Source organism: Pungitius pungitius, chromosome 18 (genome assembly GCF_949316345.1).
Source record: "Pungitius pungitius chromosome 18, fPunPun2.1, whole genome shotgun sequence".
Lineage (NCBI taxonomy): Eukaryota > Metazoa > Chordata > Actinopteri > Perciformes > Gasterosteidae > Pungitius > Pungitius pungitius.
In genome coordinates, this window is record NC_084917.1 from 16134530 (window position 1) to 16151648 (window position 17119).

At 41.9% G+C, this 17119-nt stretch overlaps 1 protein-coding gene across 1 annotated transcript; it reads left to right on the forward strand.

Annotated features, from left to right (window-relative positions):
• Positions 1-3863: 3863 nt before the first annotated feature.
• Positions 3864-11940, forward strand: reep5 (receptor accessory protein 5). Its single transcript, XM_037484821.2, has 5 exons — positions 3864-4068; positions 4350-4443; positions 6689-6827; positions 10878-11046; positions 11749-11940. Exons 1-5 carry the CDS (start codon positions 3951-3953, stop codon positions 11796-11798), a joined length of 570 nt encoding a protein of 189 aa, XP_037340718.1. The 5' UTR covers positions 3864-3950; the 3' UTR covers positions 11799-11940.
• Positions 11941-17119: the final 5179 nt, after the last annotated feature.

Genomic DNA, 17119 nt, shown 5'->3' on the forward strand with positions numbered 1-17119 from the left:
TTCCTCATGCTAAACTCAGAAAAAACAGAAGTTATCATGATAGGCCCAGAGCGCCTTTGAAGTCAGCTGTCACGTGATACAGTCTCTATGGATGGAATTGCTCTGGTATCCAACAGCACCGTCAGAAATCTCTTCGACCAGGATATGTCCTTCAACTCTCATATAAAGAAGACTTCAATGACTGCCTTTTTTCATCTACGTAATATATCAAAAATCAGGAACTTCCTGTCTCAAAGTGATGCAGAAAAACTAGTTCATGCATTTGTTACTTCTAGACTGGATTACTGTAATTCTTTGTTATCAGGCTGCTCTTGTACATCGCTTAAACCTCTCCAGTTGATTCAGAATGCTGCAGCATGTGTATTAACAAGAACTAAGAAATGGGATCATATAACTCCTCAACTACAAGGCACTTGCTGGTGAGGCATCATCTTATCTTAAAGAGCTTGTTACACCGTATTGCCCTACAAGGCATCTGCGCTCCATAGATGCTGGGTTACTTGTGGTTCCTAAAGTTTTAAAAAGTAGGATGGGGGCCAGAGCCTTCAGATATCAAGCTCCTCTTTTGTGGAACCAGCTTCCACTTTCAGCCTGGGGGGCAGACTCAGTCAGCTCATTTAAGATAAAGCTTAAAACATTTCCCTTTGATATTGCTTATAGTTAGGGCTGGCTCAGGTTAGCCTGGACCAGCCCTTCATTAAGCTGCTCTAGGCTTAGACTGCCAGGGGACTTCTTAGGACACACCGAGTCCCTCTCTCACTCTCTCCTTCCACAATAATCCATGTTTTATCAATGTACATCACTAATTCAGCTTCTTTCCGGGAGTTCTTTGTGCTTTGTCGCCTAGCAAGTCTTCGTGGGTCGTAGTTCCGTGCAGACCCTGGTTCTGACTCCTGGCATGGCTCTGCTGACACCTGCTGGTGCCATCATCATTACTTTAAATATTATTCATTTTACTGTCATCATAAACCAACATCTTTCTGCTCTCCCTCCCCACAGAAGCCTCTGTGGATGGTGGTTCTATCTGATGGTGGTTGTCCCTGTGGGGGTTCTTCCGTACACTTGTTCTGCTACTTGCAATTACTTGTATCATTTATGTTAGAGGAATTGAATGTATTGTACATCTTTTACAAGGTCTCTTCCCTTTTTTCCCCATTGAAGGTTTTTTTCATTTATGGGGGAGTTTTCCTTGTGCCGATGTGAGGGTTTCGGGACAGAGGATGTTGCATGTGTACAGACTGTAAAGCCCTTTGAGGCAAATTTGTAATTTGCGATTTTGGGCTATACAAAAAAGAGAAGAAAAAAAAAGACAATACTCAACTGTATCTGTCGATCATGCCAGAAGACACCAACCACCTTGTTAGACTTCAAGAATGTCTGAGAGGGGCTTCTCATCATTAGTGACAGCTTAACAAATAAGGCTGAGGACATATTCGGACATCCCGTTTCAATAGCTCGTCAGCGAAGCGTTGTTAGAACACAAACGACACTTCTCTGTAACCGTAGTGATGTAGAAAACCAGCTGCAACCCCAATAAGCATCATTTTATCATCACAGACTGGTCTGGGAGTTGGACGAATCCTGTTGATGTAATGCCCCCTGTGAAACGAGTACGCAATGATCGTCTGCAAAGTGACATCACCATGGTAACAGAGGCGTCGTCTTTCCAACTCTACCGAACACAGACGCCATTGCACGGATGCTGGGTTGCGTCCACACTTGTTTGTGGAAGTGGGAAACTTCGGAGATTCATGTGTGGTTGATGAACGGTACATTCTGAGATAGTTAATTGGTGTTTTGTTACAAACGTTAAATCTATGTTATACGTTTTATTTTGAAAACCGGAAATTGTATGTAATTTGTCAGGTGACAGGAACCAGGAAAGTGAGTCAACAATGCGGCTCAGAACTGCCTTTCTAGGGCCCTTTCTCAATATGCGTTCTTGTGTGGACTTTTGTTCTCGTGGACTCGTGAAACGTCATCAGTCGCAGCCCGAGTACTGTTCCAATTCTGTACTGTTCCAAAAAGTCCGCATCTGGCCGAGAACGGCCATAATACCCGGATGTGACTCGCCCCGCCCATTTTACCGGGCATGCATCGGAGCAGGTTCGTCTGTTCTTGTGAGAGCCAAATATCCCAGAATGCATTTCACCTCAGCAACAGGCAACAACGACAGAGGAAAATAAACACAACTTTATGTCGAAGTTTTTAAATTACGTAATTTAATTTTTTTAAGTAACGTAATGTAATTTTATGACTGAAGTTAGTTGTTAAAGCAACTTTTGTTGTTAAAGCAAAAGTTTGTCAACATTCAGCCTTCGTAACAGTCTGCTCCGTGGATGGAGATGTGAGGTGTAGTTAACAGACCGTCAGACCGTCCAGCACCGGGCGGTCAGCTCATCTCAGCCCACAGAAAGCAGCCTGTTTTCGGTGAGTCTTCTGTGAAATGCTCCGCCGGTTTTCACGTCTCCGTAGCCCTTATACATGAGATCTAACTGTACTATAACGAGTCTTCATACGTTTTAATGTGGTGTCAGAGACTGATGTTGTTCACCGGTTACGTCTGTTTGAGGACAGAGTTTAGATTCATAACTTCATGTTTAAATGTAATTTTAACGTCTTATCTGTATCCGCAGAGTTCAGCTTGTTTATTGTCCATCATTGTGCATTAAAACTAACAATGTTTTAATTAAAGACCTTGAGGAGACCGTCATCGAGACTCTAAATCGGCAGCAGAACTTCAGCTTCAAAGATACTCTGAAGCTCTGAATTATAATAATAATGAATAAAAAAATTCCACATATGAATTATTGCATAGTTCTCTAAGATCTTTGATGTGTGGTCAGCAGCTTGCTGTAACGAGGACCACTACACTGATTATCAGCCTCTTGATGTTTGAGTAACAAGACAAACGTTATGTGTGTGTGCATTCAAATATTTTAATATAATAGTTTATTTTTTGTTATTGTATCCAACTCCTCCTCCTAAAATGATAAAGCTAATTATTTAATTACTGATTATATACTGTATATATGGTGCTCAATATTATATATACCATTTCTATATACCATTTTTCTATATACCATTTTAAATGAAAATGAGACAAAAGCTTGTTAATAGTAAAATATTTAAGTCAAAAACTAAATTAAAACGTATTAGCAAGACCAGCTGACGTGGTGACGTCATCAAGTCAGCTGCTGTTCCAATTGCGGAAATGACCGTTCTCGCCGTCTCAGGTATTGAGAAAGGGCCGGTCACTCATGTAGACACGCCCCTTAGTCGATGCCCCGCCCCCTGCGCCACATTCAGTCTGAATGTGAAAAAATAAGATCCGAACGCAAAAAAAGTTTTGAACCTGTAATAAAATCTGCAACCGAAAAATATAATACAGTGAATATCAAAAAATAAATGCAAGTGAAGAATGAAAATACAATTCAAAAAATCAAAAAAACTGAGTAAAAACTATATTCAATCAGAAAATATTTTTCGTCCACTACTTTATTTTGAATACCGTGTTGTACTTTTCAATGTTCAACAAAAAAACTAAACTTAAGAAACTTCACATTTATTTTTCGAATGAACAAAACTTTTGACCTCGATTTGGCTCCATAGTCCTACGGGTAACTATAGTACAAACACTTTCCTGGTGCCCTGGTTAGTTAGTTACGTTACTGTTGTTTTGCTTAATGGTTATTCCTTATGCAATCTAAACCTTTTATCCGGCCAAATTGCGGGTTATTTGTCAGGTGTGGGAGAAAAAAACTAGATTACGATCGGTTTGACTCCAATGTCAAGAATAAAACAGACCTAGTGATTTTATTTTGATGTTCGTGTTTGGAGGCTGCATATACTTCCGGTCTGTCTGACTTGACGCCCCTGCGAGCAGTGATGTGTTCAGGTTGCGGAGTTGTCACAGTTTGATCAGCGTCTCTGAAGGAGGAAGTGCAGCCATGGCGCAGGGAGTGAAGGAAAGGTTCGACCAGTTCCTTCATCAGAAGAACCTCATAACGGATATTCTCGCAAAAATCGAGACGAAGACAGGAGTGAGCAGGACGTACATCGCTCTTGGTGAGTGCGACAGAAGCGGGGACGGGAACAGACGAGGGAGGCAGCGCATGTCAGGGCGCTTCCGCCCTTACCTAGGGACGGGAGAGGCTGGGGTAAGAAGCCCGGGGTGAGTGGAGCAGTGACGGGAGGGGCTGCGGTAATAGACCTGGGTCCAGTGGGGCAGTGACGGGAGGGCCTGTGGGAGTGAGCCCGAGGTGAGTGGAGCAGCGACGGAAGAGGCTGTGGTAAGAAGCCCGGCTGTGTGGCAGTGACGCAACATCTGCTGTGTGCTTTCTTTGCAGCTGTCATCGGGCTCATCGCAGTGTACTTGGTCGTTGGCTACGGAGCCTCCCTCCTGTGTAACCTCATCGGTTTCCTTTATCCGGCCTACATTTCGTAAGTGTATTATTCTTAGAGCAAAGGAGGGGCATGCGCAGCAACCCCACCCAACACGCACACATACATGCGCACTGACAAACATCGATGGAAAATAAGCCTCTTGATTTCGGCCTTTAATTTATTAGGATTTTCTTTTGTATGCGTAGGGTGTGGCAAGATAACCGATGGCGGAGTCAGGGAAGATGCATGTTTTCTAAGAAAGTCTGTTTATTTGTTTTCTTCCACATATATTTTCCCAAATACGTGCAAATATTTAGTGTCAGGAGAGAAAATGCAAAACAAAAACGGTTCAAAAAGAAAATAGGCATTCAGTTGCCAGGCTACGTCACTCAGCGATTGGCTGGCTGCACGCTCTGTGAGCACGTCACGGCTCAGACGGTGACATAGGGTACTAGTGTCTAATGCCACTGTAACAAATATGTCTTTTGGCCTATTATGTCAGTATAATACATTTTTTCTCATACCAGTAGCTCCCTAACAACATGACGTATACTTCATGTTTTTGCTGACAATTTGTAAAATCAAGGGTGTACAGCTGTTGATATGCATCCAATTTGTCCACCTGATTGCATATAGTATATATCCCTGATAATGAGTATATGGCATATACTCATTATCAGGGATATTGCATACAACTTTACAAAGCTCCTAACATTACACAACTATTTTCACAGGCTTAGTAATTCTTCTATCACATTAATCCTCATCTATAAATCAGGGGACTATCCTTCAGAAGATCTTGTGATCATAACTTTTTATAATGCACGCTAATTACCATTTCTTGTGGTTCCCATTCGTTTTAAAAATTCTTCAGAGAAACAGACTTTATTATCTTGTTAACAAAATTCATAAAAGTTTTTTATCCCCACACTCTTTCTTTTTTAAAGCAAAAAATAGGAAAAATCAGGAAATCAACAGCCAAATATAAATGACCAAAAATATAGGGGGCGGCAGAGATGTAGCTACCCAGATGACCAACATTTCCTCTTAGTATGTTGATGTTTATCAGCACTGGTTGTTGGACTGTTAAAGCTGCTGTAGTAAAACAGCAGGGTGTGTGTGACTGAAACAAACACACTTTTATACTGAGACAAACTTCAAGTTAAATGAAAAAATAGTTCAGGATGAAAATATTGTCAATAGAAAGACAATAAGCGTCCTTATTGGTGGTAGAGACACAGATGAAATGCATCCACATGACTAAGGAACAGTTGGATCAGGTGATGAATTTTTATAATATCACAAAAGATAAGTTTTGGTAGGCATGACTTTCAACAAGAAGACCAGTGTTCTAAACGTCTTATGGTTTTCCAGCAATATTATATTTTCTTGCTCAAACCCAACTGATAATGTTTTTTTGCTTAAATGAGAATTTCCAAATAAAAAGTATCGCAGAGGTACACAAAAGAAACCAAGAAATTGTACATGAAACTAGTGACCATTTGAGGAACTGCTATGAGACACTCATCCCATGTATGTCGAACTAGGCAGGTGTATTACTGGGACCCCACAAAGTGCTGTGTGGGATTGGTGTAGTGTGGACTGTAGACATGTTCAACATAATTTCCCTTTTTATAATAAACCGCACCTCAGGACTTTGCAGACTTAGTCGAGCAGACATGTCTAACAGTTCACTGAGATTTTGGGGGGGGGCAACCAACATGTCTCACTCCATACCTAAACTAGTATACAATTTAAAAGTTGTATGATTGTGAATGCTGATTGTGTTAGTGTTTGTCCTTTAGCCATTTTTGTCCATTGTTTGCTGTCTAATGCTGCATTTAAACCAAAAGCGAAGCAAATTTCAATCTCCGCTGCAGAGCCCCTGTTTATCTGTCTGGTGAGTGGCAGTTTCAAGTTTCATAAAGTATATTCATGCTTTGGCAGCAGGACAGCACTGATGATGGGCAGAGCATCTCAACGCTCATTGCATATCGCAAGACAGCATCAGGCGATTTTTTGGCGTCGCACCATTGGCTTCATTTGGGTCATTCGTGCCGCCCGTTGAAGATTTGCGTTGTTCGGAACCATTCACATCTGTTCATTGACTTTGCATGGAATCTACCCTCGCAAATAATTTGCTTCGTTTTGATGCGAATGCAGCATAGTGATGCTTCAGGTTAGAGGCAACAGTTGAGCAAACTGACTCAAATGTGTGATGCCAAGGCACCCACCAACAACTTGGCCAAGAAAATTCAGGGAGGAGTAATGTTAACTTTACCTACCAATCTTTTCTCTTCAGGATTAAGGCCATTGAAAGTGCTACCAAGGACGATGATACTAAATGGCTAACTTACTGGGTCGTTTATGGAGTCTTCAGTGTGGCAGAGTTTTTTGCTGATATCTTCCTCTCCTGGTTCCCATTCTACTATATCGGAAAGGTAATCCAGACGTTTGTGTTGTGCTTGTATTTATGTTGAAAAATGTCTTCATAAAACAAAGAATACCTGTGAGACATAAGCTCACTTCAGTGTATGTCCTCTCCCAGGCATATCCTTTACTCCTGTGACCTCTGATTGGCCCTTAACTGCCTGGAATTGACATACCAGTATATTCTTAACCTCACCAATCTCATTCATCATGTCTGAACCCATATAACATAGTCAACAAGGTTTTACCAATCAAAAAATTAAATTTTTTATAGTTCCAAATCACAAATTTGCCTCAGAAGGCTTTACAGTATTACATGCGCTGCAGTTTTGAAAAAAATCCACAAAAATTAAAAACTTCCAATGTGTAGAAAAAGAACAAACATCCACAGAAACCTGCGGGAACCCCCTAACCCAGAAGCAAAGTCAGTACTATTGGTTTATGATGACCGTAATAATATTTTGACTAATTATAATAATAAAAAACCGTAATGGCAGCAGCAAGTGCAAGCAGGGCAATGGTAGGACCAGGATCCAGATAGAACCAGATCCATGGAAGCCTCACAGGTTTCCATATCAAACCATATTCCTAAGCATGCCTAAGTGATTTCCACCGCTGCAATAATTTCCAGTAAAACCCTGTGAAATATTATTAGTTTCTCAAGTACAATGAGTGACAGAGTGTGAATCTAAATACTTAACCACCTTTTTGCTCACCATTTACCATTCAAGCTTAACCATCATGGGCCAACTGATCATAACTTAATGGCACAATCACACCAGGAAGGGTTAATATATTTAATATACAGGTCACACTCTTTGCTCTTCCACAATTCACGGATCTTACCGGCATAGATCAAACATCCTGCGATTCCCGGAGCTCTTTCGACAGAGATGAGCTTGTGAACTTCCGTAGAACAACTCCAGCTGAGTTATTTCCAACTCCTTCTGTGGAATTACTGGACATTCTAGTCAAAGGTGTGCTCACCTTTACTCACACGGTGAGATGCTGGAGGAGAGGAAAACGGCCCGGCTCATTAGTGCGACTCCGCAAGCGTGGTTCTCGCACACCGCTGCCAGTCATCTTTCTCTCCAACGTGCGCTCACTGTGCAACAAACTGGATGAACTTCAGCTGCTGGTGAGAAGAGACAGAGACTTTTCTTCATCCTCCGTTTTTTGCTTCACCGAGACCTGGCTCTCTGGATCGATCCCGGACTCTTCGCTCCAGCATGCAGGCTTCCAGCTGCTCAGAGCGGACCGCGACACAGAGCTCTCCGGCAAGATGAAGGGTGGAGGAATCTGCTTCTACTTCAACAAAGGATGGTGCAACGACGTAACAGTGATCCTACAACACTGTTCTCCTGATGTGGAATCTTTTATCATCAACTGCAAACCCTTCTACTCCCCCCGTGAGTTCGCTTCATTCATCCTAGTCGGTGTTTACATGCTGCCGGCAGGCAATGTGCCCCGTAAAGCAGCCGGTCTGGACTCGCCCACACCCTGAAGCATTGTGCTGACCAGCTGTCTCCTGTGTTCACCGCCATCTTCAACACCTCCTTGGTGACATGCAACGTTCCAGCCTGCTTCAAGGCCTCCACCATCATCCCTGTTCCCAAGAAGCCCAGGATCACAGGACTGAATGACTACAGGCCCATCGCCCTGACCTCTGTAGTCATGAAGTCCTTTGTACGGCTAGTCCTGTCTCACCTGAAGATCCTCATCGACCCCCTCCTAGAGCCCTTGCAGTTCGCCTACAGAGCCATCAGGTCTGTAGACGATGCTGTCAACATGGCCCTCCACTTCATCCTCCAGCATCTGGACTCCCCAGGAACCTACACCAGGATCCTGTTTGTGGTCTTCAGCTCTGCCTTCAACACCATCATCCCGTCTCTGCTGCAGGACAAACACCTCTAGCTTCACGTACCCGACTCCACCGGCAAGTAGATCACTGACCTACTGTACGACAGGAATCAGCATGTTACGCTGGGGAAACATGTCTCTGCCTCTCGGACCATCAGCACCGCTTCCCTCCAAGGCTGCGTTCTTTCCCCTCTGCTCTTCTCCCTGAACACCAACAGCTCCAGTCACCAGTCTGTCAAGGTCCGGAAATTTGCTGATTCCACCCCCCTCATTGGACTGATCTCTGGTGGGGATGAGTCCGCCTACAGGTTGGAGTCTAACCACCTGGTGACGTGGTGCAGCCAAAACAACCTGGAGCTCAACGCACTAAAGACAGTGGAGATGGTTGTGGACTTCAGGAAATACGCAGCCCCACCCCCCCCCCCCCCCCTCACCCTGTGTGACTCCCCCGTCACCACTGTGGACTCCTTCAGTTTCCTGGGCTCCATCATTACGCAGGACCTCAAGTGGGAACTGAACATCAGCTCCATCACCAAAAAGGCTCAGCAGAGGATGTTCTTCCTGAGGCAGCTGAAGAAATTCAACCTGCCAAAGATAATGTTGGTACACTTCTACACGGCCATCATGGAGTCCATCCTCTGCTCCTCCATCACCGTGTGGTACGCTGCAGCCACAGCCAAGGACAAGGGCCGGCTGCAGCGTGTCTTCCGCTCTGCAGAGAGGGTGATTGGCTGCAATCTGCCGTCTCTCCAGGACTTGTTTGCCTTCAGGACTTTGAAGCGGGCTAGAAAGATTGTAGCTGACCCCTCTCATCCCGGACAAAACGTGTTTGTGCCCTTTCCATCCGGCAGGAGGCTGAGGTGCGTCAAACAGAAGGGGGATGAGTTCTAAACAGACCGCTTAAGCTAGCTGCTACGCTACCATCTCAACATCTAACGTTACCCTACACGGCACACAATTTGCAGAGGACCACCACTGTACATTGGCCGTGGTTTGGATACGTCCTGGCTATATGTTGAGGATTTTGGGCACTTCAAACAATGATGGAGAGTTGAGCACATCGAAGTGCACAAGAACAGCAGGAAGGAAGCCTCCTAGTTTTGTGTTTAAAATAACATTAACAATTAAACAGTGTTTAAAATACACGCATTCTAAAGTGATTACCGTTACATGTAAGATTTAGTCTTTAGAATAAAAACAAACATTCATTAACAACAACCTTGTAAGAACAACAAAATGTGCGTTTGATTAGTTTTTTTAATCTATTGATAGCCTAGTTTGTATATGTACGCATCCTGGTAAACATTTAATTATCCTTTAAATAAAAAGAGCAGATAGAGAATTTTGAAACAATGTGTTTTGTTCTAAAAAATATGATTTTCTGTGAAGGCCGTGATTATTGTATGGATAAATTACAGGTCCCCAGAGAGGAAACACAAGCGTCTCTCGTCCCTTGTTCTCTCCCCAGCTTGTCCAGATGCTCTACTCATTGTGTCCATCCACTCGTAGATACAACATACAGCTTATGAGGTTCCCTGCAAAGTTGCTAGCACTGTGCCAACCATTATGAATGACCCAAATAACCTGATATGGAGAGGGCAGAAAATAGCAGCAGCAGTTGGGATAAGGGTCTGTGCACATGAAGGCATGGAATGCCAAAGAGTACAATGTACTTTACCAATGATTCTAGTCCACTGTAACCGCTGGGTTCGTGGGAGGATGGGAATGACCGACGGACATTTGTTCAGTTATGGTATATTTTATTATTTCACAGGTTTCTCTTTCTCTGGCTTGCTCTCGCCGTCCTCCCGCACTCGCTCCCGTCTCACTCCTAAATAGAAGGGGAAGCACGTTTGTCAATTGCCTTCAGCTGGAAGTTCATTACCTCCAGCTGTCACCATTCCCCGAGCCACTCCCCCTCTCTCTCCCTCTGTAGCCGAGCCAAGACGACACCCGTCACCACATCCACATATTAGGGGAATTGTAGTACTGTCAACTTCAACACATTTATTTGACAATAGTAGTTAATAGTTAGGCTGCTTTGCAGATGCAAATCTACAATACAATATTGAATTCAGCTATAAAAAATATATTATTTTAAGTAATATATATGTTTAAGTATGTAAAGTAGACTACCAGCTGCAATATTGAATTCATGAACTGCAGGAGACTTTCTATGATGTAACTTTTTTTTCTCTCAGTGTGCCTTCTTGGTTTGGTGCATGGCTCCGACGTCCTCCAACGGATCAATCCAGATTTATAACCGCATCATTCGACCCTTTTTCCTGCGGAATGAAACCAGGATTGACGATGCGGTGAAGACACTCCAGGATAAGGCGTCAGAAGCTGCTGACAAGATCAAAGATGAGGGTGAGGGATTGTAAATAGTTTTTTTTTTTTCATAAAATGTTGATAATTATTTTATAGACATTATTTGAAGTTGAAAGCACATGCACACAGAGGGCTCAATTTTTTCTAGTTTGAGACCAAGGCACTTGTCATGTAAGTAGCAAATGTTATTGTTGAAATTTGCTGATGATAACTTGCTGGGATGCAACTGGTCATAAAAGTCACTGATTGGATCAGCCCAAGAGTATTAATTGATTTATAATCCATATCGGCAGATACAGATCATTATTGTTTGATGTTTTATGTCAGCTGGTCAACAATGCTCCAGGATATAGTAGAGTTAGTAAACCACGTGAGTAAACCCTAAAGGTTATAATTGTACAGAGCCTAAAGACATTGCAATGTAACCAAGCAGTGCTCTAAACATGAACAGCTCTCCTAGCGATTTAAACACATGGAGGTTGTTAAAAATCTAACCAGAAAAGCATAAATGATGTCCCGATTACATATATTACAGAATATTGTGTAAGAACGATGGTCATTAAAACAGTATTTCACAGTGATGATTAACATTAAACTGTAATTCCAGATTTAGCATGTAGATAATTTTCCATTATTGACCTAGACTTCCAAAAGAAAACCTTTATCTGAAACCCTTTTGTATTCAAGACATTCTATTTTTTTTACTGTGTGTGTGTGTGTTTGTGTGTTTTGCGTCCACAGCCAAGAGAGCCACAGCAAACATCATGTTCGAGGAGAAGAAGAGCTCTTAAGGAGACTCTGTCCATGCGTCACTCTGTTGCTGACTAAACGTTGAATGTTTGTGTTAAGTACATAATCTTCACCAAAAATGTAATAAATATGTTCCTTGCGCAGCAATGACCTTCTCAACCAAATAAAAACCAACCTCCAGAAGTGGCCTCTTGTGTGCTTCATCTAACAAAAAAAGGCTAAATACCTGCTGAGAACAATGGCGCCAAAGACATCTTTTTTTGGAGCCACTTATAGGCTCTGTCTTGAGTCTTTATTTAGTACAAAACAAGTAATGGTGATTTAGATCCTACCATCAGTTGGTTGTGTTATCAGTAACTACCATTCACACAGTGTAGTCACAGCTAAAGGAGCAATGCTGGGGTTAAGTGTCTTGCCCAAGGACACATTGACATGCAGGTTTAGCCGGGCCTGGCATCAGACCGCCATCCCTCTGATTGGAGGACAGCCGCGCTCCCCACTCACCCACAGACACCCCACAACACATCACTTGTGTGTATAACTAATAGCATTGAGCTATCTCAACGCTTATGAATGGTAGCAGCACCAAAATCATTTCATATTTGTACTTGTTGGGCTTGTACTTGTGCTACACATTTTACTTTGTTTGAAAATTGTTTTTGTCATTATTAATACAATGTTTAAGGCAAATATTTTATTTTGTATGAAAATTGCTAGTAAATTGTATATAATTGAGTATTTATTATTAATATTCTAAGATTTATGGCAAATGATATTCAATAACTTATTGATTGGTTATGAATTGTAGCATCACATAAATCGTTCTATATGTCCATGGAATTGTTCTTGTTGTACTAAACATGTTATTTTTATAAAGTTTGCTTTTGAATACTTTTATATACTTAATTCTAATGTAATGTAGTACATTTTGTTTCAGAACCATGACTACTGGATCCTATTTGATTTCCACAAACCAAAATATTGGTTAAGGAGCACTTTCATGAATTAATATACGCACAAGATCTCATATTAACTAAATGATTCTTCTTAAAATATTTGACCCAGCTGTCATTAGTTAAAGTCTGTATCATGCTATTGTAAACCTACACTCCGTTTTCTTTATTTATGATGGAAATGGGTATTTGTCACTTAAACGTTTGAAATCAAATCGAAGAAAAAAACAGAACTCCTTGCTATGTTTAATAGTGAAAGTAAGAGCATTTTCACACGCACAATGCGAAGGGGACTCAAGGTTATTGGGACTGCTGTATAGCCTTAAGAAAATTAACTGGAAAAAAGGCTTTAATTTGCTAGGGAGCATGAAGATTGGACTCTGGAGGTAATTATAGTGGGTGATTTTAACATTCATGTGGATGTCGATAACGACAGCCTTGGTGCTTCATTTCTCTCTTTACTGGAATCAATTGGTTTCTGTCGGAGTGTAAACAAACCAACTCATTGTTTTAACCACACGCTTGACTTGGTTCTTGTGTATGGTATTGTGATGGAACACTTAACAATCTTTCCACAGAACCCTCTCCTGTCGGACCATTGTCTGATGACCTTTGAATTTCTACTACCAGAATCTCCTCCTCCTGCCAAGGGTTTCTACAGTCGATGTTTATCGGATACCGCTGTAGCCTCATTTAAAGAAGCCATTCCCTCTGCTCTAAGTTCAGTGTCCTGTCTCAAGATATCAGAAGACTCCTGTGAAAACTTCAGTTTGTCACAAATCGACCATCTTGTCGATACTGCCACAGGCTCTTTGAGAATGGCACTGGACGGTATTGCTCCCCTCAAAAGAAGAATGGCAACAAGAAGGAAGTTCGCCCCTTGGTATAACTCTCAAACCCGGAACTTAAAGCAAACAGTGCGGAAACTTGAGCGGTTATCGCGTTCCACCAAATTAGAAGGATCTAGGCTAACTTGGCAAGACAGTGTTAAAACATATAAGAAGGCTCTCAGTAACGCAAGAGCATCTTATTACTCATCATTAATCGAGAAAAATAAAAACAACTCCAGGTTTCTCTTCAGCACTGTAGCCAGACTGACAGAGAGTCACAGCGCTGTCGAGCCGTGTATTCCTGTGGACCTCAGTAGTAACGACTTTATGAACTTCTTCAATAATAACATTCTCACTATCAAAGAGAAAATGTATGGTCTACTACCCCCATCCGGAGCCGACCCGTCCTCGGATGTAGGAACCTTGGACGCAGCCGTGGGCCCTGATACCTACTTGAATGGTTTCTCTTCCATCAACCTTGATCAACTGACTTCTACAATTTTGAAATCCAACTCTTCCACTTCTCCTGGATCCGATTCCAACTAAGCTGCTTAAGGCAGTTTTTCCGTTAATTAGCACATCCCTACTGGATATTATGAATCTGTCTTTGTTGACCGGACATGTACCACAGTCCTTCAAGGTAGCTGTAATTAAACCTCTTCTTAAGAAACCTACTTTAGCTCCAGAGGTGTTGGCTAACTACAGACCCATCTCTAATCTTCCCTTCCTCGCTAAGATCCTTGAGAAATCTGTCACAAATCAATTATGTGACTTTCTACAAAACAATGCTTTGTTCGAGGATTTGCAGTCAGTATTTTGAGTGCATCACAGCACAGAAACGGCACTGGTGAAAATTACAAATGATCTACTTGCATCGGCTGTGTAGTGTAGTCGGATGGAATTGCTCTGGTATCCAACAGCACCGTCAGAAATCTTGGAGCTCTCTTCGACCAGGATATGTCCTTCAACTCTCATATAAAGAAGACTTCAAGGACTGCCTTTTTTCATCTACGTAATATATCGAAAATCAGGGACTTCCTGTCTCAAAGTGATGCAGAAAAACTAGTTCATGCATTTGTTACTTCTAGACTGGATTACTGTAATTCTTTGATATCAGGCTGCTCTTGTACATCGCTTAAACCTTTCCAGTTGATTCAGAATGCTGCAGCACGTGTATTAACAAGAACTAAGAAATGGGATCATATACAGTGGTATGAAAAAGTTTGGGCACCCCCTGATCATTTTCAAGATTTTCCTTTATGTATCATTGGTTGTTCGGAACAGCAATTTCAATTAAATATATCATATAGCAGACAAACACAGTGATATTTAAGAAGTGAAATGAAGTTTATAGGATTTACAGAAAGTGTGCAATAATTACTTAAACAAAAGTAGGCAGGTGCATACATTTGGGCCCCCCAACAGAAAAATGACATCAATATTTAGTAGATCCTCCTTTTGCAGAAATAACAGCCTCTAAACGCTTCCTATAGCTTCCAATGAGGGTCTGGATGCTGGTTGAAGGTATTTTTGACCATTCTTCTTTACAAAACATCTCCAGTTCAGTCAGGGTTGATGGTTTCCGAGCATGGACAGCCCGCTTTAAAACAGACCACAGATTTTCAATGATATTCAGGTCTGGGGACTGAGATGGCCATTCCAGAACGTTGTACTTGCTCCTCTGCATGAATGCTTTAGTAGAATTTGAGCGGTGTTTAGGGTCATTGTCTTGTTGAAGTATCCAGTCCCGGCGCAACTTCAACGTTGTCACTGATTCTTGGACATTGTTCGAAAGAATCTGCTGATACTGACTGGAATCCATGCGACCTTCAACTTTAACAAGGTTGCCAGTACCTGCACTGGCCACACAGCCCCACAGCATGATGGAACCACCACCAAATTTTACTGTGGGTAGCAAGTGTTTGTCTTGGAATGCTGTGTTCTTCTTCCGCCTTGCATACCGCCCCTTGTTATGTCCAAATAACTCAATTTTAGTTTCATCAGTCCACAGCACCTTATTCCAAAATGTGTTGAGTTTGCTTATCTTGCCTGTCCCATTCTCTCGGCTCCTTCGAACGCTTTCAAGGGACGGTTCTCCGATGCGTCTTCCAAATTGGCTCCTGGAGGGCTTTGCGGCCCAGAATATCCCATCATGCAGTGAAGCCCGACGAGGATTTAATTTATTCAGGACGGAGGCGGGTGATCCGACAGCGCGAATGTGTTTACTTTTAAATGTAATGTTATGAAATTGCTTAAGTTACGTGACGTTGGTAACAAATGTCGTGTTTTTAAATTCACATAAGACTTTAGAACTATGGAGGACAAAAAGTGACTTAAGTATAAATAAAGATATAAATAAATGTATAAATGCGTAAATACACGTATAAATAAATTATTATACATGAATGGATATAACTGTACACCTGAACAGAACATACAACTATTAATTGATTTCTACATTTCTGTATTTCTTGATTTATTTATGCCTGTACTTCTGTGTCCGTATGTAAATGAGCTTAGGGAGTCCGAACCTCATTCTTGAGCAGGATTGGTGAAGTAAAGGAGCGAGACAGAAGCAATCGATCCCAGCACTTCGCTCCTGTAGAGCGTCTAGAAGCTGCTAGCACCTCATGGCTTTTACCGGGCGAGATGTGTCTGAGCAGCTTGAGAACTGTGAGTTCCTGTTTAACGTGTAGGCAGCGTTACAACAGCAGTTTAGCTCATGTTTCCTAAATGATGTTGTTCAGGGCGCCAACATATTAATTTTGTACTAAACTGTTAGATAGCCATGTAGCGTTTACTGCTTTCCTTTTTTTACAGCAAAAATAACCGCAAACCAACCAATTTCACCTCTGCGGCCACATGACGTCACACCTGGCACCCAGTGGATGGGGGGGTGTCTGCAGTCTTCCCTTGTGGAGACTAAATAACTATCGCCATGAAGAGTGATTTAGTTGTACATGCGGCGCATCAGATCACATTCCTGTAAAGTGTGCTAGGATTTTTTCAGCCAACATGTTTCTTCTGCAACGTCCTAATTGTCTTTACTGATTACAGCTTCTCCTCTTTACTTGATTCTAGCCGAGGTTTGAAAATGGTTTGGTCCATACGAAGTAATCTGTTCCTGCAAATTTGTTCAGTGTTATTTGAGAAAAATCTATAAATAATGTTGAAAAGTTCCGTAAAACCTGTTTATTGGTGACACAGGCATTTACTGAAGCATATTTGATTGATACTAAGCATTCAGTTTGTAAAAAGACATCCAACACATTGGACAGGGGGCCATTAGCATTGTAGCTGAACTTCAGGGACCAGAACACCAGGCTGGCGATGACCACACGTGTCAGTCCAGTTAACTCCAACCTCCATGTGGACCTGCAGTTAAAAGGGTTCATGTTACAGGGTCTGTTCAGCCATTCAGCCATGTTATGGTTAACATTTCTACAGAACCGAATCATTTTCAGTTAGTATTAAATATTTTTTAGAACTTATAATCTGTGTTAAACTCTTATAAAAGATAGATGACTGGCTGCCACTTACAATCTACTTTAGCAAAGCTCTCCTTCAGACTTCACAATA